Consider the following 24223-nt stretch of genomic DNA (forward strand, 5'->3'; position numbering starts at 1 on the left):
TTGATTCCAATCACCAATCATAGTTTCGGTTGTAGGTCAATGATCTCTAGCTCTAGTTGCTAGTAGAGATCAATGATACAAACGACTGACAACCAACTTTGTCAACCACTTAAATTTGATTTGAGGTATTCTTCATAATGTATAGTAATTGGACACTTGTAGAAACATTTTTATTTTTAATATAGGGTAAACTATATTTTTGAAAAAGAAGTGTAATGGTACAATCAAAGTGTTTACAATTATTTTTTTTTAAAATAGAAAAATGTTGAAATGAAAATGTAGTCTTAAAAACCATTTCTTTTACTGCACAATTCGAATAGGCTCTCATGGTTAGAATAAAGAAAAAAATGGGTTATGGGTTTCAGTAAGAAGAGTACTGTTGTCGATAACGTGAAGAAGACAAGATGTAAAGCAAATAGATGATACGTGTAGGGAAACTGGAAGATATAGTGTCCACCTTGCAATCCTTTGGGGAACTTCCCAGAAGCTAAAAACCCCATCTTCCACTTCACAAACCCAATCCCCCCGCCCTTATTTACCCATAAAACCATGACATAATTAGCAACATCTCTCAATAATGGAGAGAAAGGAGAATATGGGTGTTTTTGTTTTGGTATTATGGATAATGATGATGCTGATTATCATTATTGGTGTTGGGAAGGCTGATGGAGAAGCACCAAATAAGATAGTTTCAGAAACAGTCAAATCAGCAGAAGCGGCATCGTCTGCGCCTCCTAATCCTAACTCTTACTGGAAGAAAGTGCGAAAGCTAGTCAATAAAGCCTACGCCTATCTCTTCCCTCCCAAAATAGAGTCAGTATTCACCATTCATTTGGTTTCTAATTTGTTTAATTTGTCAGTTTAGTTTACTAAGGAGTTTGGGTTTGGGTTTCAGTTTTCGACCAGGAAAGCCCGTGGAAGATGGCGGAGTGAGTGTGAATGGGAATGGGAATGTGAAGGAAGCTGTTACTAAGAGCTTCCAAAAGACGAAGGAAATGGTGGAGGATTCAGCCAAAGCTGCCGCTGAAACGCTTCAAATACAACAACAACAACAACCAGATTCAGAACTTTAGAATCCCATCCTCCAGGTTTCTTTTCACTTCTTGGTTGTTCTATACTATTCTCCCAGTTTATGTCTTCTCGTTATTTGTTTTTGGTGGATGGTAAATGATATGCTCTACAAATTTTGGACATTTGAAAATGGCCATGGGCCTAAAACCCACTACTCCAATGGGTCTCACTAGTTTATGCATTTGGGCTGCCATCTCAACCCCATACATCATCCCATATTACTTTAGGGGATGGGTTGGCCTATGGAGTTGGGAGGGTCGTGTTAGAGGGAGTGCAGGTGTCCTTTGGTCATGGAGTTTTGTGTACATATTAAAAATAAAAATATTAATTTTATGTCTTATTAACTTTTTCATCGTGGACCATAAATTTACAACTTTACTCTCCCTCTCAAATGCTGTAGAGGGATGTTTGTTTTTCTTAAAAAATAAATGTCCGACATGTTTAAATAACTATATTTGTTTTGTAGGAATATTTTTTTTCAAATAACAAAGAATACGTGAATAATCGTCTTTGTTTTTTAGGATTATAACTAAAAGATGTTGTGTCCTTAGTTATTCATTAATCAGTCTTAAAAAAAACTATCCATTAATTTGTAAGTAATTAGTATAATTTGTAAGTAATTAGTATAATTTAAATTTATATAAAATATTAGGTAATTGTTTTAAATGGTAAAATGGTTGGGAATATTTTCATGTACACCAAAATATCACTGTCTATTGATTGATAGTGAATTTTTCTATATTTGTAAATAAGTTAGCTCATTTTTCTTTATTTGAAAACAACTCTAAAATATTTGTCTTTATTAATTTGAATTTCTTTCGAATCAATATAAATTATATTTTATATATTTTTTTCTTAAAAAAATACGTTTTTTTATCAAATAAATATTAATTTTTATTTATATATGAATATCTTTCTTAGAAATGTGACATCTCTAATTTTTAGTTAATTTTTATTTAACTATCCCCAATTATTTGGGTGTTATTTTGTTAATTTGATGCTAAAATTAAATTTGTGAGATATGTGATTAATTTAAGTGATATTTGTAAAGATTTGAAAATTCGAATTTAATTTGAGGAAACTTAGATAAATTATTTTAGAGTTTGAATTTATTTTGGTAGAAGTTTGAGAAATTGAAATTTTGGAAAGAAATATGAATTTATGCGTATATGTTTGATTGAAATCCAAATAGAATTTGGATTTAAGGGTTTTATTTATTTATTTTAATAAAAGAAAGAAAACAAGTTTTTTAATATAAATATATTTATCAAATGGTTAGGGTTAGATGAAGAAAAGGGAAAAGTTAATTTATATTAAAGGCTTTCTTGGGAAGCGTGCACTTTTTTTTTTTTTTTTTTTTTTTTATTTTTTAATCCAACGTGCGCCACATTCGGCCGTTGGCTTTGTCCTCCACCACCGCGGATCGCAGCCGGTCGCCGAAGTTTTAGGTGGGTAAATTCCTTCTCGAGTTCTTCAAGATTTTGGATGCCAAAATGAGGTGTTTAATTGCTGCTGTAATCTTGATGGTGGATGTTAGATTCGAAGTTTGAAGGTTTTCAATGTGTTGTCTAGCAAGAGTATTGATCGCGTTGGGTGATTTTTGGTCAGTATTGGATTTTGGACCCCTTTTGAATTTGGTTAATGTTGTTGTAATTTGATTTTGAACCCCTTAATTATGGCTTGTACTTAGATGGGAATTTGTTTGTGTAGCATGGAAGGATTTTGGATCAAGCAACATTTGGGTAACCTTGTTTGGGAAGGTTAGGAGTGAATTTTATATTTGGCTTAAGCCTTAATTGTCTAAAGCTAATTTCAAATTGTATTTAGGAGTTGATTCAAGACGTTTTTATTTAAGATAGAAAAGATTTTGGTTTTGGTTTGGATAAATATTTCGACTGAAGTTGGAGGATTGGAGGTGAATTCGAATCGAACCACACTTCGAGTAAGATTATTTGGAATATTTGGATAACTGGGTGCTTTGGAATTTTGGTTTAATTGTTAATTCTAAGTTTGGCTTATGTCATAAGACTTGATTCGTGATCTTATTTATCCAATAAAAAATAAGCTTGTTTGGACCTATTTGCACTTAATTAAGGTAAGTGTCTTACTACTGGTTTGCTATCAAACCAGTCGTCCTAATCAAAATGATGATGATAAGAATGTGTGTCACACCCCCTCCCAGATTACTCACCTAATCTTGAAAAAAGTAGCATTCGACTAACCAACTCAACTTGTACATGAACCTAAACAATTACACAATGATTATTTAATACCTTTATTTTCCATTCAACATATTCCATTTCATTACATTCACAACACATTTCATAGCTTTTACATCTCTTGTTATATACAAACCATCAACAAAGTTTAGGTACCATAGAAACAATTTTTATAACTATACAACCAAACAACTACTTTTGTCCCATGCTTTCAAAACTCGAAAACATATGGTTTGTGATATGCAAACTATTTACAACAAAATTTCAAAACATATAGACATACAATGTAGTAGGAGACCCTCGTCATGTGACAGTTAACAACTCAGCTTGAATTTGGAATTTTAACACTACCTTGGGGGAACACTGAAAAGCATGAGCTAAAACCCAGTGAGTGGTAGTTTAATATGAATATAGGTTTTCTCTTCCTAAATCATCAGTAAAGTTGGTCAAATCATTTAGTAAATCATCAGCGAAGTAAAAAGATTGAGTAACATCTCATACACGTGCTAGTAAAACAGTGACATGATCATCTCATAGAAAACACATTATAAAACATTCAGGAGTTATTAGAAAAGCATACTTATACCCAAATACTTATTTACCATCGCGGGTTACTCTGGACAAGGAATGCCTCCGTGGTGTAAACCAAATAACAAGGTCATATGTGCACATACAGCTGCCTAAAGGCTAAATATAAATACATACCACAGTCCCAGATTACTCTAGACTTCTCGGTATGCTTTGGCCACATCGGATCCTGGTAGCCCCCTGATAGCATGGGTGGTGCGACAGGTGTAGGTTCCTCTGGACTTCCCAATATATTCTGGCTACATCTTACCCCGATAGCCTCTTGATCGCCTGAGTCGTGCTACTGAAACACATTCAAGTAGCATGAGAAAGAACCATTTCTCGGGTGCAAGAATTAGTAATTTAAAATCACTTTCACAAACCATTCAACATTCTTTAAATCCACCATCAAGAGGTTTTCTTACAAAACCATACAAATCACAATAACATAAAATCAGGTTATAAACTATATTTTATAAATCCAGCTCATATCAAATCAATGGGAATTCAGAAATAAAGATTCAAGCATTTTTTAAAAATAATAATCAAGTAAAATAGATCATGCTATTACATTTCACAAATCATAGTATACTATCATACACATATAATTTTCATATCAAAATACTAAAAAACAAACCACTCACAATCACGGACACAAGTTCCGTGAAACAAAATTTCAGGCTTATTAGACACTTACAAGAGGTTGATTAACCATAATCAACCCTTAGTGATTTAATGAGACTAATTGAACTCAATTTAACTCCTAAACCCTCACATTTTACTCATTAAGCCCATCTTTTTGAAATTATCCAAAATACCTAAAAGTCACTTTAAAAAACTCGTCATTTTAGAGTAAAAATATCAAGAAAATCCTAATTGCGCTTCAAAAATGCTCACCAATATCCAAAATGCTAAAAAACAAGCAAATGGGCACAAAAAATAAGTGTGTGCACACAACAGGGGGCATGGGTGGGCCTAGTTGAGCGTGGGTGTGGGTGTGGGACACGTGCTGAGGGACGCTGCCGCATCAAGAGGCATGTGTGGGTGTGGCTAGTGGGCGGGAGACATGCATACGCGACAGCCCCGTGCGGAGTTGGGCATGCATGGGCGACACTGAGCGCCTAGGGTGGGGTGGACAGTGTGCTGTCTTCAGCTAGTAATTTTCCTGTTTCAACCCCATTTTTTAGAGCTTTGAAACACCATTTCTAATAAAATAAACTTCAAATAAATTTTATGGAACTTAAGAGGGACCTTTTAACTATGCAAAAAATTTTGGGCACCAAAATCCTCCTCTAAGTGCCTTGAAAACTCCTCTAAAACAGCTGATGCGTTAATTTTATTAAGTGGAAGTATGGATGATATGAGTTGTGCACTCAAGTTTCCTCAGGGGAATTTTGCGGAATTCAAGTGTAAATTCCCCTGAGTTTTCTGGTAAGTCCAGGGTCGAACACAGGGACTTGTGAAAATAGTTGCATTGGTAATGTTTATGAAAGCTTTGTGGTAACCAAGCAAATAAATAAAGTATGGGTGTGTTGTTGCGTTGATGAAAAAGAAGTAAATAAAGGCAGCGGATTTGAGAAAGATAGTTGTGTTGATAGATGCAATGGGTATGCGATGAACGGGTTGAGAAGATCTTTAGCTAGTGTTACTCGAGAATGCATCAAACCTTGTGATCATGTTACAACCATGCATAGCAAGTCATTTCCCAATGTAAATGCAACGCTCTTAAGTTTAGGACGAATGTGTTGAATGCAGAATGTCCATAGAGCTTATCCTTAAGTCTCTACTCTTGTCCTATGCGTTGATGCAAAATGCATGAAAGCAAGGTGACCGCATACAATCATACCTTATTGCTAAGATGCATGCGATGCGTTAATAACAAATAGTGCTCATTCCTAAGCGCTTATCTCCTGTTTATGCGTTCTAATTTGGTTCTTCCAAACCTAGATTCTGACCCGACCTTCCTAAGTCTAGATCCTGTCTTTAGACTACCCTCCCGAGTATCTCTAATAGACGAATGAAGCATACATAAACAAGATAGTCGCAAAGATGAAGATTCCCTCGTTATGCTTGTTAACTACTTCTCAACCCATTCAACTAATTTAGCTACTCATGCTTAAATAACAGATAGTGAACAGATATAAAGAAAGACATTTCATTCTTATAACTGAATTGAGTACAAAATGATAATGGAAAATAAAGGTAGAGAGCCTGGTAACAATTCCTTGCTAACCGAGGCTTTTCACATTGAATCTCTATTCTGATCTACAAATGTTCCTGCTTCCGCAGACGTCGGCCCTCTCTCTGTCTTGGAGCTTCCGTTGCCTTACCAAGCTTTCCGGAACGATCTATCGGCACACCTTCTTCCTCGCGTCCGCCTTAAAATGGAAGAAAACTATAGACAGAGGCGTGAACTTGTAACGTGATGAAGTAATCGACTGCTTAACCTCTTCTCTGAAGAATGCACTTGGTATTTATAGAGTTTCCATGGTGAAAGGCGACTTCTCTCTCTCGGTTGTACAGATGGGATAACTTTAATTCCTGACTGATGCGTCAGATAATTGTCACTGATAAAGCTGAATGTACTTTGTGACCGTTATCGACTGTTAACTTAATTTGGATCCGACTGCCGTCAGCTTTCTGTCCCATCGATCTTAATTATCCTTTCACCCAGATGCGCCCACCATGTTGCGCCGACCAAGTTGTGGTGATTCTTCTTGGGTGAATGTTTGCGAGCACGATCAACGCAAAGTCTTACGGTGAAGTTGCGCTTGACCAATGTATTCCTATGATCGCAATCTCTGCATTGCGTTAACGCATATTCTGCACAAAAATATAAAGATCAATTGCTTTAATGCATTGGACGCGTGCGATCGCAATATTATAGAATTTATGCTTAATGGATGCAATTTAACATATTTCATCAATGCAATCCAACATTGTTTAAGAACTTAGTACTATGATGACATGCATTTTTGCCCATTATCAACAGCAAGCTCAGACTTACCCGGTTTTCAAACAAACTCCGTTTTCTTCAAGTTTTCTCAATCTTTCTGATCTCTAATCACTTCGGCAACCCTAAGGTTTCTTCTACACTTAATAAGCTTTCATTTTGTCCAAAAATCATGAAGATATCATGGGTAAATTAGAAGAACTAGCCTTCCAAACAGGCTCTTCATATGCTGCAAAAAATTGCCTTTTCATTTAATCATTTTGAATCAACCAATTGCTTGCTTGTTTTTTTATGTGGCTTCTTCTCATTTTTCCTATCTTTTTCATCTCTAAATGACTTCATCGAGTTAAATTAATTTATAGATTTAGGGAATTAATCTAAAAATATTATTTAATCGATACCAATTTGTCACACCCCCTCTCAGACTACTCTCTTAGCACAGGCAAGGACATGACTGCAACAGTTATCAACCCTCGTATGACACTTACTGCTTACTAACTCTTTTTAAATAATCTTATAACAACATGCAATCTCAAACACAGTGGCTACCACTAAGGCCAAACAAACATTAACTATTAAACACAAACATTTATAGAGTTTACAACACAAGTCTCATAAGTCCCTACTCCCAAACTTGGTCCCTACATGAAACAACTACAACATGTATAAAAATATTTACAGTAACCACCTAGCTGACGGGTTACTAGAACTTCTGACTTTAAGCGGAAGAGAAGATGCTGAGCTATCTCTGGAGGATTTGACTGCTACCTGGGGGAAGAAAACATTTGAAAAACGGAGTGAGCTACTAGCCCATTGAGTGACTTAAGAAAGAAAACAGATTCTCATGCATAAGTCTCAATAAAGAAATCATACTAAAACATAAGTTTTTACAGTAACCTTGTACTGAAATGTAAACTTTACAGTAACCTTGTACCGAAATGTAAACTTTACAAGCATTAAACATGCAAAGCTGTTTTCATCATAAAACATTAAACTGATCCTTAGTTGAGAGTAACCCTGCTATGGTTAAATCCCAACGTCAATTCCTTAATTAAGAGAGAATCCTTTTGCTCAATCTTTGACGTCGAACTACCTACGTGCACGTGGTTATAACTAAGTACCGTTATACCTTAGGTACTACTACTCAGATATCTTCTCAGTGTCCTTCAGTATCGAGCTGCTCAAATACATTCTTAATGTCCTTCGGTATCGAGCTTGAAGTAACGTTAGTCATACTAAGACTTACTCTTTAAAGCATGTAAAGCCAAACACATAGAAACATATATTTAAGGGTACTAACGCATGCTTTGTGCATATGAGCACACATAAACAGTTTTACAACATACTTTCATACATGGCATGCGTTTGAAAACATAAACTCATAGTTTGCTTGGAAAAACCACTTTGTAAACTAGCTAGCTGAGAATAATCTTTCTTAAAATCATGGTTTCTTTAAAAACATTGTAAATACTTAGTCACTCACAACTTTAGGGCTACTCCTTAAAGGTTGATATGCTTCTAGCAATGGTATCAATCCTTCCAATTCCAACTTCCTAATGTGTTGAACACTTAGGATTTTTCTTTAGGTGTTAACATGGCTTATGTGACAATCCTTTCTTTAACCACACCAACCGAGCATCAATCGTCCAACCTAGGTGTCCTACATGCTGTCCAACCTTGCAAGAGCCTTCCTTTGGATGTCTAGGCCACCTATGCTTGCTACACAGCCCCACGGCCAGCCCAAGGTACGCTGAAGCTCGCTATAGCCCGTGCATGCATGGTCTCCTTGAGCTGCCTGCTTGTTAAAAAATTTCCAGATTCAATTTATAATTCGTATAACTCATGATATAGACCTTATCTCAGGAAATTTTCTCCTACAAACTTGTTTACAATTGTATTAGAAAGCTTACGTCAAAATTTGGGCTCAGAATTCTTCTTCGTTTGATCAGGAGCTTCAGATCTTGACCACTGGCCTCGATTAACCCGAGAACTTAACCTCTCTACAATTTCTTCGTTCTCTGGCCTTCTTCCTTTGAGGTTTTTCTCCAGCACTCCCACACCACAAACTAGACTTCTTTAGCTTTCAAATGGCACTAGAATCTTTCAGATAGCATGAGGAATTTTCCAAACCGAGCCTCTTAAGTTGAGCTGCTTGCTTGTCCTTCCCAAGCAGCTGCGTGCTTGTTCAACAATTTCCAGGTTCAACTTCTAGAGTAAATAACTTGAATTCTAGACCTCATCTTAATAAAGTTTCTTCTACAACATTGTTTAGAATTGAGTTAAAAATCTTATCTTAAAATTTCAGCTAAAAACTTCTCATGGTTTTGCCGGGAACTTCAAACCCTCGACACTGGCCCAGATTCACCCGCGAATCTGCCCTTTCTACAAATTTTTAAGTTTTCAACTCAATTCCTTTGGAGTTTCCTTCCGGTAGCCCTAGCTCATAAACTAGACTCACTCAGATTTTGGATGCCTTTAGAATCACCTCAATAGCACGAGTAGATTTCTCGAAATGACCTTTTAAAGTTGGCCTACCTACTTATACCTAAGCCTGTGAGCTGCTGTTATTTACTAAATTGCCACCTAGCCCACACTCATGGTCACTTGCATAAGCCCATCACCAATCCTTAGGCCATCACCTAGGCAGCCTTCACTCGCCCTTGTCTAGCCATGCCACAACCTCAAGCCATGCCTTGCTTTGCACATCACGATCGCCTAACCTCATCACACTGACCGCAACTTAGCCATCGACAAGCTCACCTAACCTCCAATGACAAGGTCATTGCCCACTAAGCCTCTTACCAACGCTCGTGGCATCCTATGCCTAGCTCCACCCTTAGCTGAATTTCTTACTTGCTAGGCTACTTCTATCCACATGAAGCCCACATTTTGCAATTCTTTGCACCTTCTTTCAACACTCTTTTTATTCTTCAAAATTTCCCTACAAATTAGAATTAACTCATATTTTAACCAATTTATCAATCTAATCACATTATTAAACATACTTAAGTAGGGAAAATAGAGCTCGGGGTTTGTAATTTGAAGGTCTAAAAGGGTTTGACGTCAGAGATTGAGCAAAAGGGTTCTCTCTTGACTAAGGAATTGACGTTGGGATTTAACCATAGCAGGGTTACTCTCAACTAAGGATCAGTTTAATGTTTTATGATGAAAACAACTTTGCATGTTTATTGATTGTAAAGTTTACATTTCAATACAAGGTTACTGTAAAGTTTCCATTTCAGTACAAGGTTACTGTAAAGACTTATGTTTCAGTATGATCTCTTTATTGAGACTTATGCATGAGAACATGTTTTCTTTCTTAAGTCACTCACTGGGCTAGTAGCTCACTCTATTTTTCAAATGTTTTCTTTCCTCAGGTAGCGATCAAATCCTCCGAAGATAGCTCAACATCTGCTCTACTGCTTAATGTCAGAAGTTCTAGTAACCCGTCAACTAGGTGGTTATTGTAAATATTTGTACACATGTTATAGTTGTTTCATGTAGGGACTAAGTTTGGGAGTTGGGACTTATGAGACTTGTGTTGTAAACTCTGTAAATGTTTGTGTTTAATAGTTAATGTTTGTTTGGCCTTAGTGGTAGCCACTGTGTTTAAGATTGCATCATGTTATCAGATTATTTAAAAAGAGTTAGTTTGCAATACCTTAATTTTTTCCATTCCACCCTTAAATTTCCAACTAACGGCTCCTAGTTTCAATCCGTCCAACACTTAAGCTGGTGCATTCATCCATCGCTTGCCCCTCAAATCATAATTTAACAGCCCAAAACATTGGATTTCTCAAGATTTCTAAAATAACCAAGTGCTTCCTCGCTCGCATCTGGTTATTACTCGATGCACGATGGTCTCTACTTGTTACACGATAGCCATTTCTCGACGCACGATGACTTCTACTTGGTGAACGATGGACTTCATCACATACTCATGCACATGACCCCTCCACCTAAGCTGTCGCATACCACACTTCTAAGGCAACCTTCACGCTTAGGCCACTCTTGCTGTATGCGCTCCGGAGGTTTCCCCAACCTTAAAACAACCTAGCCATCGCATGGCTTCATCGCTTGTTGAGCGCTTTGCGCTTAACCATGCATTTACTCTCCGTGCAACGCCCCCACACTTGGTGCCTTGTGCCCTCGCTCACGTGTGACTCCACGGTGCGACCGATCATTTATGCCTTGCGTCAACCGTCCTGCTCGTGCGCGTTCGCCAACACCTTACCTATACTCGTTGCTCGATGGTCCTTCCTCGCTGCTCGATCACACAACGCCTATACCATGCACCCAAGCCTTTGCTTAGCACTTGCACGTGTGCGCTAGGCTCAGTGCCTAGCCTTGCGCCAATGCCCAACATACCTTGCCCGCATGCTTACTAACCTCGCAAGCCCCTTAGCTGTCGCATGCCTTGTCCACGCCCAACGGCATTCGAATGCATAAGCAACTTGGCCAGCGCTCTCATGTCATTGCATGGCTACCTGGTGCTCACTTTGCTTTGCCAAACATCATATTTTTCCTAGCTTGATCGCGCCTCTTACCAATGCATGAGGCCTTTATGCGTCCAACATGGGCTTGTCAAGTAGCATATTTTAAACTTCAATTAACCTTGGTAACATATTAATACTAGGTGTTTGTATGTTCCAATACTTAGTCAAATTTTATCACCCAACACCTTTACTTTAACGTTTAGTCCTTTAGGTTTATTTCTTTTTCCCAATTCTAAAGGCATTCTTCTTATATTCCCCTACAAGTTTCTTAATTAACCAATATTTAACCTAAATTACATAGATAAACATTCAGGTTTCACACTTCATCAAAACCCTTTTTCCTTCTTATCCTTCTTGGTTTTCCCTCTTTTTCTCTAATTCTTTTACAATTTTTGGTTTAATGGGATAAGTAGTTAGTGAGTTTTCCAAAATTTCCCTCAAAACCATCCATTTCTCAAAATTTATAAATGTTGACTTTTGACCTTTGACCGATGACCATTGACTTTTTCTTTGATTTTGACTCCGAGCATTCTAATTCATCCATGAGTCTCCTTTACGAGTTTCACTAAGTTTGTTACCTTCAAATTCTCTCAGGTCTTCATTTTTTTCCTTTTGGTGAATCATCGTAAGTTTATGTATAGGTTGAGTTGATTAGTCGGATACTAAATATCATCAGGGAAGTGATGTTTAGCATCTTCAAACCTCTTTCTAGATTTGGTTATGTAATGACTGTGGGCGATCTGATATATCTTGAGTTATGTTGGTGTGAACATAATAAGACCTTATGTTTACATTCTGCACACTGAATATGATGACTAAGTTAATGTGACTTTAATGTTATTATGAGGTTTAATGGTTGCTTGATGCATGCTAGAATTGATGATGATTGTTAACTTTCTTATTGGTGGTGTACTCTTTATGACTGAAATGTGATCCTTCAGGATCACACCCATGATTGATATGTGAAACTTTGGGATCACACCTACAACTAATTTATATTCCTTCGGGTTCACACCTATGACTGATATATGATCCTTTGAGACCACACCTACGACTGATATGTGATCCTTCGGGATCACCCCTATGTCTGATTTGTGTTCCTTCGGGTTCACACTTATGACTAAAATGTGATCTTTCAAGATCATACCTACGACTGATTTCTGTTCCTTTGGGATCATCGCGACTGATATGCTATAGGTTGTACACCGATGCCTAGATAGAAAGGTTAACCTGTTACCTAGAGGGATCAGTAGTGGGTCACTTACTGACTAATTCATACTCACCCTTTCTTATTTTATGTTTTTAGATAAGGATAGAAATAGGCTGATGAGTGACAGGAAGGACCCGTGATCGTGCCACATTGGACAAGAAAATCGCTTTCGCTCAGTCTATGTTTTTTTTTTTTTTGGTTATTTGAATGTTTTGAACTAGGTCTTAGTGTGGACAGAAAATTTTATTATTTTGACTGATTTCTTTGTAAATGTTTTTAGGGGACCCCGAGTAAATATTTTATTTATTAATTTAATAAATTGTTTTGAGAATGTCATCCCTATTTTAATAAAGTTTTCTTTAATGGTGAACATGTTTTGGATGTAAATGTGTAATTATGTAGTAACGACTCTTGATGGAGATCTCGAAAGGTCGATCGTTACAGTTGGTATCAGAGCTCAAGTTTTAGGTTTTGTAGACTGACTTACGATGTAAGTCCAGAATGTATGTCTCTTATGGTCCATTCACGTATCTTTCATCCTTGCTAGGTATGTTCTATCAATGAATGTTCTATGAAAGATGTGTTGTAAAAGAAAAACATCCATGTTTAAACTTTATGTACTGATTGATATTTATTGTTGGTTTAACAAGTTGAAAGAAGTTAATGTGAGATGTGACGGAATGTACAAGCATGCAACAAAAGCAATTAGAATCAATAAGTACTTTAATTACATTTAATTTGAGTCTAAAAATATGTAAAAACCAGTTTTTACATAAAAGGGTTTTAAGAAGTTATACCTTTTAAGAATCCTAAAATCCGAGTGGCTCTCCACAAATTTTGAGCTTCAAATCCACAGTGAACCACCAGGAGCTCTTATCTACTATTCTCAGCCTTGAATTTGTGTGATGGAACTCAGATTTGAGGTGAATTGTGACGGAAATAAAGAGGATTACAGCAAAAAACACTTTTCTGCATCAATATTTTTTCCATGTGAGAGTTCAACTTCTTCCTCTTCTTCTAATTTGAAAAATTGAAGTGTTTTATATATCTCAAACATGCATGCTTTTATCTAAAAAGCTGAATGCCACTCCATTTTGGATTAAAAAAGTGGAGTAAGTGTTTGAATGAGAAGATGCCACAAAGCTACTTAAAAAATGTGGATTTCTCCATTAAACCAAATTTATCTTTTCATTTGATTTAATTTAAAATTAAATCAATTAAAAAATTCAATTTCTGAAATTGATTTGATTAATTGAAAATATTAATTTGATTTTAACTAATTAAATAATAATTTAATATCAAATATTAAATTAATCAAACATCTAATTTTAAATATGCATCCTATTCATGTAAATTATATTAAATATGATTTAAATATTTTAAACTCTTTAATTTCGTTTAATTTCAATAAATTAAACGTTTAATTATATCAAATATAATTTTTCAAACCCTAATTTAATTTGAACATTTCACATTAAAGTTCAATTTGAACACTTCAAATTGAAAACTTAATTTTGATTCTGAACATTTTAAAATCACTCAACTTACTAATCCAAGGTGTTCGTGTTTTACGAGCTAGTAGAGAGACCTTATGGATCTACAGATTAAGAGCTCCAACGATTTGAGATTAATTGGCTAAACTCTTTAAACCGAATTAATCAATATTCATTAACTACTGAGACACACCACTATAGGTCGATAATTCCACTCTCCTCACTGTAGGTATATTTCTGTCCACTTGATTTAACCATAATTAGTAAGTCGACTATTCATAGGTTGTTCGTAATAATGGCCAAGTCAAATGTTGTTTTACCCCGTAATTACATCTTGCTCTTTTAGTTCCACTGATTCTCTAATGAACAATTAGTTTGTGATCCAATTACTAAATCGAATCCCTCTTAGACCACTGAGAGGGTGTGGCCCTGTCACACCCCCTCCCAAGCCTTAAACCCCAAGATCGGGAAGGGAGCGTGAGGGTGACTAATAGTATCCTAAGACAGTACTCATGTTCAATATTTCCCCCCCATATTTATTACAAATTTTAATAAGTTTACAACATTCCCCCTATCTATCTATACATATAATTAAATTTTCTTTCTATTCATGGTCTGAGTCGTGCCCCGAGAGTTTACCAAATCCTGAGCTGGTGGTGGTGGGTGATGGACTCCTCTTCGAATGCTCCGCTTTGCTACCTGGGGGGGGGGGGGGGGGAGGATATAAGAAAACATTTGGAAAACATGAGTTAATAAGCCAGTGAGTGGTATATTTTCTTATAATTGAAACCTTGGCTTATCAAAAATAAACTTTTGGGGAAAACAGCATGCAATCAACAACACATTAATATCATCTCAAATTCATTCCCTCAGCTAAGCCACTGAAATCATTTCCTGATACATAACAACAACAATTTTGTGGAAACTTTCCCTATACCCCATTTTTCCACCAATGTGCACATCGACCGTTTCTTTCCCGCTAGTTATGCTTAGGTAACTTGGCCATATTTTCCGCCGGTCGTCACCGACTGAAGCCGACCATATTTTCCCCCCAAGTACCCTTTTCAAGCATACTAACCATATCCCGAGTATAATTCTAGTTTCCATCACAATATAACTTGCAATATCACGGCAATCACAACAAAATTCATGCATCCCTACTCATGCACATTTGACATTACCCTCCACGTACAAGGTTCATATATACATATACATAAATCAAAATAACACATAGTAACCATTCACCATCAACAAATCCTCCTAATGCAATTTACTCATAAATATCTTCCCTACTCAGACCAAATTGGAATTTGAGCAGCACCTCCTTCGAATTTCCTTCCTTCCAGACCAACGACAGCCTATTCACTAAAAACTCACTCTCTCTATAGGATTTTTACTACTGGAATTTGTTTTGGAATGAGTTTAAATTTCAGCCGGGGCCTCCTATTTATAGCTGTTCCCAGCTCTTTTCTGTGCGACAACTCACCATACAAATGGCTTCTCCTTAAGCTACCCACGCTAACTTGGGCTAATCGAGCTTTGAGTTGTCTAATTCTGAGTTTTCCAACCAAAATTACCTTAATTTGCATGTAATCTTAGCCGTACACTACTTCCTTAAGTCTTCCTGCATGAAATCTCCCTTTGCCACATCAACCGCTTAATTTTCAAATTAATTATCCAAATTATTAATGAATACGTCTAGCCCCTTTAAAATGCGTCCGTCTGTTCAATCTCGCTCTCTTTGTCTTTCTCGCTGGTTCTGCTCTCGTGGCTCTCACTCTTTCCCACTTTCTCGCTAGTTTCGCTCTCATGGCTCTTGCTCTCTCCCACTTTCTCGCTGGCAGATCTCGCTCTCTCCACTCTCTCTCTCTCCTACTTTCTCACTCAAACTCTTGCTCTTCTCCAATCTCGCTCTCTTCCATTTTCTCGCTTAAACCAATCTCGCTCTCTTCCATTCTCTCGCTCAAATCAATCTCGCTCTCTCCCATTCTCTCGCTCAAACCAATCTACCTCTCTCCCATTCTCTCGCTCAAACCAATCTACCTCTCTCCCATTCTCTCGCTCAAATAAATCTCGCTCTCTCCCATTCTCTCGCTGGTGTCGCTCTCTCCAATCTCGCTGGTGTCGCTCTCTCCCATTTTCTCTTCACTCTCGCTTGGCATCACGCGTAGGATAATTGTTTGGTCCAACATTTCCATCACCACATGCCCTTCGCAACACGTAGACAATACTTAAACCATTGCGTTATTTCATAATTCATTTATCTTGGTTTTCCCGCATCTAAATTCCTCATAATTTAATTATATTTCTTGTTTTTAATATTCTATTTCCTCATGCCTTCCAAATTAGGGTTAGGGTATTACATACCCCTTGTTCAAGACTTGGATTCAGTACTGAAGAGAATTGAAGGAAATCGAACTCGAGATTTCCATGAGCAGCGGAAATAAGAACATTCCAAATTACAATCATGAATGAACAATACAAATTACAGTCGTACAGAAACATGCGGTTATACAATTAATATAGAAATTACAGCATGAAAACTCAAATGAACAAAGAGAAAACTCTACGAACATTTGAAGTTGCGTCTCCATGCTTCTTTGCGCACGACCACTCGAACAACATCAACCTCGAACGCTCGATCTACACGATCGCAATACAGCATGAACACTTCGCGCTTGAACTTAGCGATCGCCTTGGTCACGAACTCCTCAGCAACACGAACGACCTCCACTGAACCTCGCCGGTGTTGAGTTGAGTAAGACACCACCAAGAAGGCTACCTTGATATTCTTGGTGTGAGAATCCAAAGAGTGGGCTCTGTTTTGACTTGGTATGAGGCAGACGAAGGAGGAAACACCGATTGTGTATACGACTGGGCAAGTGGGAGATGGGGGAGACCTATCGTATAGGTTGATGCCCAATCGTTTAGCTAAAGCTATGTGATCGTCTAGCAAAAGCTATGCGATCGTTTAGCTCATCGTTTAGCTCGGTGTTTGTCACCTACAAACACTACATGATCGTTTATTTTGGGCAAACGATCATCTAGCAAAAGCTATGTGATCATTTAATAAATACTGTACGATCGTTTAACTTGCCACTGCATGATCGTTTAGCTCGTCCAAGTTGTCGTTTAGTAAATTTGTATTTACTTGACAACTCCCTGAGATCCTTTTTGCAAGAGAGAAATCTAAAAAAACTTTTTATGAAAATTTTTTATGAAAACTTTCTAAAATTAAGAAAACCATTTTTCTTTTATCTCACGGTTACCATGAATCACCAATAACCACCCCTCAATTGATTTTAAAGAAAAAGAATTAATTATCCAATAATTAATATTATTATAAATATAAACGATAACCAACTTATCATACTATATTTATAACTTATAGTTTTAATATTTTATCTCATGAAACATATAAATCATAGTTCTTTTTCTATTCCTTGGTACTTAATGTAAATATCATTTACATCAATCCTCCACTAGATGTATCTCATACATCAAACCGATTATATCATATATAATAAAAAAAAACCTCTTGTCAATTTGAACATTTCTAATCAATACCAAGAACTGATTCGCAACTGAATCCATTGAGCTATCAAGTGGACCTTATGGACCTGTAGCTCGAAACTTTAACGGTACGTGAATAACTGACTAAACTCTTTAGTCACGGGATGCACCATTCGTTAACTGCCAGACACTCCACTAAATACCGATAGTTAAACTCTTCTTACTATAGATATATTATATGTTCATCTTGACCAATGAACAGTGCGATAACCCTCATAAATCGCTCGTAAGTATAGCTCGGTCAATAACCGTTATGCCCCTATAGTTACATCTGTCTCTTTAAGTACCACTGATTCCTCTAATGAACATAAGTCATAGTCCTACTATGACTGAGTTCTCTCTTCCAAAGAGAAGCTGTGACCATTGTGTTCAAGCCCTGGAATCAGCCCTTAAGGGAGCAATCTCTCTGCTTATCCCTACTTCGGGAAAGGAGTGAATGCCTTCGTAGGGATCGCCGCAGTTAATGACTAGCTAGTATCGCATAAAAACGACAGCAGACACAACATAGAAATCTCACAGTTTAAACAAATGGAGGAGACCGTAGGACAATGTTGCCACATTTCCTTCACCTACTTACTATGAGCCGCTTCTCTCATTCACCTTGTTATTAACCCATGACAACACTTTCCGTATGGAGCAGTCGAGGTAAAATCGACAAGAAACCGAACATGGATCTAACGGTGTGAACTCTTGAGGTCGTGAGAGCTAATAACTATATATCAAATATATTGTTAATCTCCCACTAAAGTGTTCTAAATGTTTGGGTAGTTTACTTAGGCATGACGACTAATTTTATACAACCTAAGTCTAAGTGGTTTATCCAAATATAATTCTTATAATTGGATTTAACCTACAATGTCTAGGTGATATACCATTTCATTATCTCACATTGCTCATGCAAGCTCATAAAATTAGTTAACAACTCTCAATAGTTCGGTCATAATCCCTAGGTAGGAGATATTCTGTAAACCGTCAACTTAAGTACCCCCAGCCTTAGGCAGGTTTATGAACCGATATGAGTTTGTAACCGTATTTTATAAGGCAACAATCTATTTTAACGTTTAAAATTAATTGTTAACCTAAGTGAGCATGCAACTATTCTTTGTTATGGATTTTAAACATCTAACCAATTTTATAACAACTTACAAAATTTAGACATACTTAACATCCACAACATTCGACAAATGTATCTAATATAACTATTATATTAAACATAAACCTAACATGCATACTATATATTATAACAATTATAACATACTGTCAATGCATGTAACATGCTTCCTACGGTGGGGTTTTAAATCTACATGGCATACTGTATGCATATACATGAATTTATTTAATTATCACATACATCTCATGCATAAACAATTAAATACTAACTGTTATGGTTTTCGTTTTGGCATAAGTAAGCAAACAGATAGCTAACTATTACAAACAACTTCATAACCGTCTTTGAACCGCTCGAAGGGCTCCAAACCGAACCCAAAACAACTTGAACCAGGCTAGATGAGTTTGAACTGGACCAACAAAGCTTGAACTGGACCAATCACAACCATTTGAGGTTGAACCAGATTGAACCTTGAGTAAACCGGTCGAACCGGTTGCTTTCGATCCAACCTCAATATGCTGCTAAGGCCGATCGTGTAACTCTTGGAGGTAATCTTCTAGTGTCATCGCCTTGGGTTGAGAGGAAGTACATGATCGCATAGTGTTTGCTGAAAGCTAGACGATCGTTTAGTTCCATCGCAGTGCAATCACTTAGCTCCATCGCATAGTACTAAGCGATCGCATAACACCATCGCCCAACACATTCAAGTTATCGTTTAGTATCCATCACAGCTAAACGATCACATAGTTCCATCGTATAGATCATCATCGCGTCGCATAGCATTTATCTACATGATCGCTTAACTTCGCGACCAAACGATCGCTTAGTGCTATCGCATAACACTTCATCGCATCGTTTAACGCACATCATTGCTAAAAGATCGTATAGCGCCATCGTTTAGCAAAATCAACGTATCGTCTAGTTCCCACGACAAAACTAAACGATCACATAATGCTATCGTATAGCAAATAAACTTATCGCTTAGCTCTTGCAGGTACACGATTGCAACATCACAACGACCAGCGCATATTATTAAACGATCATCTAGCTTTTCTTCTCATCATGTAACGTCTGGAGCTAAACGATCGTTTAGCAACTGGACCTCAGCAACAAATTTAAGCAGAAGTTGAAAAATCTGGAACAACAGTTTGACCTTCTTCGCTTGTTTCTTCAATTACATCTTAATTTCAACTCTAATGACTCCAAATAAATTACAAACTCTTGCTAACACATAAATGCTCATCAAACAAGTGCCAATTACAAATTTAATTGAGAAATTAAAGAGAATTAAGATGCCAAAATTGAGAAAACCATGGCAGTGCATCAGTTTCATAAATCTCATGAAAAAACACCCTTCTTGTCAAAATTAGATCGAATTGAAAGCTTAAAAGATGCTCTGATACCAATTGAAAGAGTTAAACAACATGAAATGGAAGTATCAAGGATCCATAAGCATTCTAATTCACTAATTTTGGCAAAAACTAAAGCATGCTCTTCTTAAAAAATGGGTTTTCAGAACATACCTTTGATGAACTCTTCAAGAAAACGTTTGTACAGCTGCTGTCTTCACTTGATATCACCGTGAACCACCTCAAAGCCTTCCCTACTATGCTCTTGGAGCTTTAGGCAGAGTTGTGGGACTCAAGAACAGCTTGAAGATATGAAGAAGCAACAGAAGCTCATAGTAGCCGATTGAAGAAGACAGTTTCTTCTTCACAGAAATTTTTCTCTCAAAATTCTGCATTCATCTTCCCTTTTCAATCAACTCCAATCTTCTTTATATATATTAGATGAACATGCAAAGAGATGGAGTGCATGGCTTGTAGCTCATGCTTGGAGAATCAAAGTAGAGAGGATAATGACTTTTGTGTGAGCATAAAGATTATGGTAATGGAGAAAATTCATTTTCCATATTTTGCAACTATGCAAAACGTTTTTCCATTTTATTTTAAAACAAAAAATGATTTTAAATGATTTTAATTCAAAAAATGATTTTCTAAAATTAATTTCATAAATTAATTTAAAATATTAATTAATTTGATATCAAATATTAAATTAATTTTTGTATAATAATCATCTTCATATATTTAAATCATATTTAAATATTTATTCTGTTGTTCCATTTAATTTGAACGTTTCAAATTAATTTTTCAAGCTACCCTAAAGCTTATCTATTTACGAGCTAGTAAGGGGACCTCGCGGACATACAGATCATGGGCTCTAACGATTCGAGATTAATGGGCTAAACTCATTAGTCCGATCTAACCTCTATGCGTGAACTAATGGGACACTTCACTATAGCCGACAGTTAAACTCCCCTCACTGTAGATATATTATGTCCACTTAATAACCATAATCAGTAAGTCGATCCTTCACAGGTTGTTCGTTGTCACAGCTAGGTCAAAAATACCGTTTTACCCCTGTGACTACATCTTGTTCCTTAAGTTCCTACTGGTCCTCTAATGAACAATTCTGATTCATAATCTTTATGAATCAAATTCTTTCTCTATCATGAGAAGGCGACATCTCGATTTTTCAAGACCTAGAGTTAGTACTTAAGAGAACCACCTATCTGCTAACCCTAAATAGGGTAGGAGTGAATTCCATCTTGCAAAGCTATTCCCAGCTATTCATCCGGCTTATCCCCAAAATGGTAAGCTTATTGAGCAGTGTTGTTGGACTACTCTCACCATTTGCAGATCAAAGGATAATTCCGAACAAACAGGAGTTCATAGCTAGCTCAGGATTAAGATCGAGTTAACCTAGGTTATATAATAAATGAAATAGTCAGTTTTAACAGTAAACGGTTGTTATAAAGAAAAGTGACTTTTTTTGTGGTCCAGTCTATATGCAAACACATTGCATAGGATGCCCTTACTCTCATGTCTTAACATGAACGATTTGTGGATCACATTGTTTGTAGCACCTTACAACTTCTTGTAACAGAGTGAGCCGCATCCAATAGTGTTATCGGGATGAGATACCCAATTTCATCCATATACTCATTAGACCATTTAGGCTATATGCTATCAACTTGATCCTGTTTATGTCACTACATAAAGTTACAACATTTAGACTATAGCCAAGGATGCGTTTATTGGATTTTTATAATAAGATGCAAAATCAACAAGTCATTGAATTTTAACACGAACTACGAGTTCTAGGATGTTCCCAACAATCTCCCACTTGGACTACAACTCTAGTGAGAAAAAATATATACAATATAATGTTGAGATACATAATGGGAGAAATACAATAAACTAGGGCATCTACAATACCATAGACATTCTCCCACTTTCCCTAGATTACACTACTCGGAGTCCTAGTCTAACTAGGTGGCCCTTGAAAACTTTAGCCAAGAGGGCCTTGGTGAATGGATCAGCAAGGTTGTCTTCAGAGGCTATCTTTGTGACGAGCACATCTCTTCTATGTACGATCTCCCGGATGAGATGGTACTTTCGTTCAATGTGTTTTCCACGCTTGTGACTCCTGGGTTCCTTTGAGTTAGCAACTAGACCACTGTTATCACAATACAGTGTGATAGGCAGATGCATATTTGGAACGATTTCCAAATCAACTAAGAATTTGCGTAGCCATATTGCTTCCTTAGCAGTTTCGCATACAACCACGTGTTCTGTTTCCATGGTGGAGTCAGCGATACAACTTTGCTTGATGGTTCTCTAAACAATAGCTCCTTTGTTAAGAGTGAAAAATGATCCTGAAGTAGATTTCCTGGAATCTACGTCAGTCTGAAAATCAGAATCAGTGTGTCTAATAAGGATCAAATCCTTAGGTCTATACACAAGCATATAGTCCCTCGTTCTCCTAAGATACTTGAGGATATTTTTGACAGCAGTCCAATGACCGTGTCTAGGATTAGATTGGAACCTGTTGACGATTCCAACTGCAAAACATATGTCGGGATGTGTACACAACATAACGTATATCAAACTCCCAACTGCAGAAACATATGGAATTTTGTTTATCTCCTCAACCTTTTGAGGTGTCTTAGGACATTGTTCCTTCGACAAATGAATTCCATGCCTGAAAGGTAATAAACCTTTCTTGGAATTTTGCATATTATACCTTGACAACATCTTATCAATATAAGATGCCTGAGACAGTGCTAATATTCTATTCTTTCGGTCTTGAAAAATCTGTATTCCTAAAATATACCGAGCATCACCTAAATATTTTGTTTGGAACTTTGATGCTAACCATCTCTTTACGCCAGTAAGAAAGCTTGTCTCATTCCCAATGAGCAAGATATCATCAACGTACAGAACTAAGAATGCTACAGTTTTGTTGACTATCTTTTTGTATACACAAGATTCGTCAACGTTTTTTTCAAAGTCATAAGATTTGATCGCAGTGTCAAATCTTATATTCCAGGATCTGGATGCTTGTTTCAATCCATAAATGGATCGATTAAACTTACAGACTTTCTGTTCCTATCTTGTTGCGACGAAGCCCTCTCGTTGAGACATAAAAATACTTTCATTAAGATAGCCATTCAGAAAATTTGTCTTGACATCCATTTGCCATATTTCATAGTCATAATATGTGGCAATGACAAGAAGTATTCTTATTGATTTAATCATGGCAACAGGAGAAAAAGTTCCTTCTTAATCAACTCCTTCTCTTTGGGTAAAACCATTTGCTACAAGCCTAGCTTTATAGGTCTATGCCTTGCCAGTTTGGTCTCGTTTTCTCTTGTAGATCGACTTACAACCTATAGGTGTAATACCTTGTGGTTTATCTACAAGTTCCCAGACTGAGTTGAAGTACATAGACTCTATTTCATCGTCCATGGCTTTTATCCATTGTTCCTTGTCAACATCTTCTATTGCCTTCTTAAAGGTTAATGGATCCTTTAAACCATCATCTTGTATGATGTTTTGAGTTTCTGTAGCATTCAGGTTGTTGAATAACCCTCCCACTACGACGTGACATTCCCAACTCTTGGGATGGACATGACAGGACAACAACCGTTGTTGATGGACAAGCTTGATCAACAACTCTTGTTGATTTTTCTGCAGTATCTTTAGACAGTTCTTGCAATATTAGTTTACTGCGAGGCAGATGATTTTTAATATGATCCTCTTCCAAGAAAGTTCCATTTGTCGATACAAACACTTTATCTTCTTGGGGATCATAAAAGTATCCTCCTTTTGTTTCCATGGGATATCCTAAAAATAGGCATAATTTCGAACGTATTTTCAATTTTTTAGGATTCTGTACCAACACGTGTGCTGGATAACCCCAAATACGAATATGACATAAACTTGCTTTGCGTCCTTTCCACAATTGATATGGTGTTTCTGAAACACTTTTGGATGGAACAACGTTCAGAATATAAACTGTAGTCTGTACTCCATATCCCTAAAAGGATTGAGGTAATTGAGCATAACTCATCATAGACCGAACCATGTCCAACAAAGATCGATTTCTTCTTTTTGCAACACCGTTTTGTTGTGGTGTTCCAGGTGATGTGAGTTGGAATGGATGATGCGTTGATTTATCATGCGATGGT

The 24223-nt window shown here is 36.8% G+C and overlaps 1 protein-coding gene across 5 annotated transcripts; it reads left to right on the plus strand.

The window, feature by feature from the left end:
* On the plus strand, positions 1-10427 carry LOC150038736 (uncharacterized). 5 transcript variants are annotated; one of them, XR_016531012.1, is made up of 4 exons: positions 1-813; positions 896-1088; positions 2609-2674; positions 2782-3161. XR_016531012.1 is itself a non-coding variant. In XM_090315968.1 (3 exons), exons 1-2 carry the CDS (start codon positions 578-580, stop codon positions 1071-1073), a joined length of 414 nt encoding a protein of 137 aa, XP_090172094.1. In that variant the 5' UTR covers positions 1-577; the 3' UTR covers positions 1074-1088; positions 10188-10427. The 5 variants fall into 5 exon arrangements, 4 of the variants coding, with proteins under 4 accessions (XP_090172094.1, XP_090172093.1, XP_090172095.1 ...); XM_090315968.1 differs by lacking the exons at positions 2609-2674; positions 2782-3161 and adding an exon at positions 10188-10427; XM_090315967.1 differs by having other exon boundaries at positions 2609-3161.
* Positions 10428-24223: the final 13796 nt, after the last annotated feature.

This window comes from Benincasa hispida, chromosome 1 (genome assembly GCF_027475165.1).
Source record: "Benincasa hispida cultivar pf3 chromosome 1, pf3_genome.v1.1, whole genome shotgun sequence".
Lineage (NCBI taxonomy): Eukaryota > Viridiplantae > Streptophyta > Magnoliopsida > Cucurbitales > Cucurbitaceae > Benincasa > Benincasa hispida.

What these genes read in the sequence shown, in the direction of transcription:
- LOC150038736 (XM_090315968.1), top strand. Translation starts at nt 578, where the DNA reads ATGGAGAGAAAGGAGAATATGGGTGTTTTTGTTTTGGTATTATGGATA. An exon ending in CTCTTCCCTCCCAAAATAGA is followed by an intron (nt 814 to 895) that starts GTCAGTATTCAC and finishes TTTGGGTTTCAG; the next exon opens with TTTTCGACCAGGAAAGCCCG.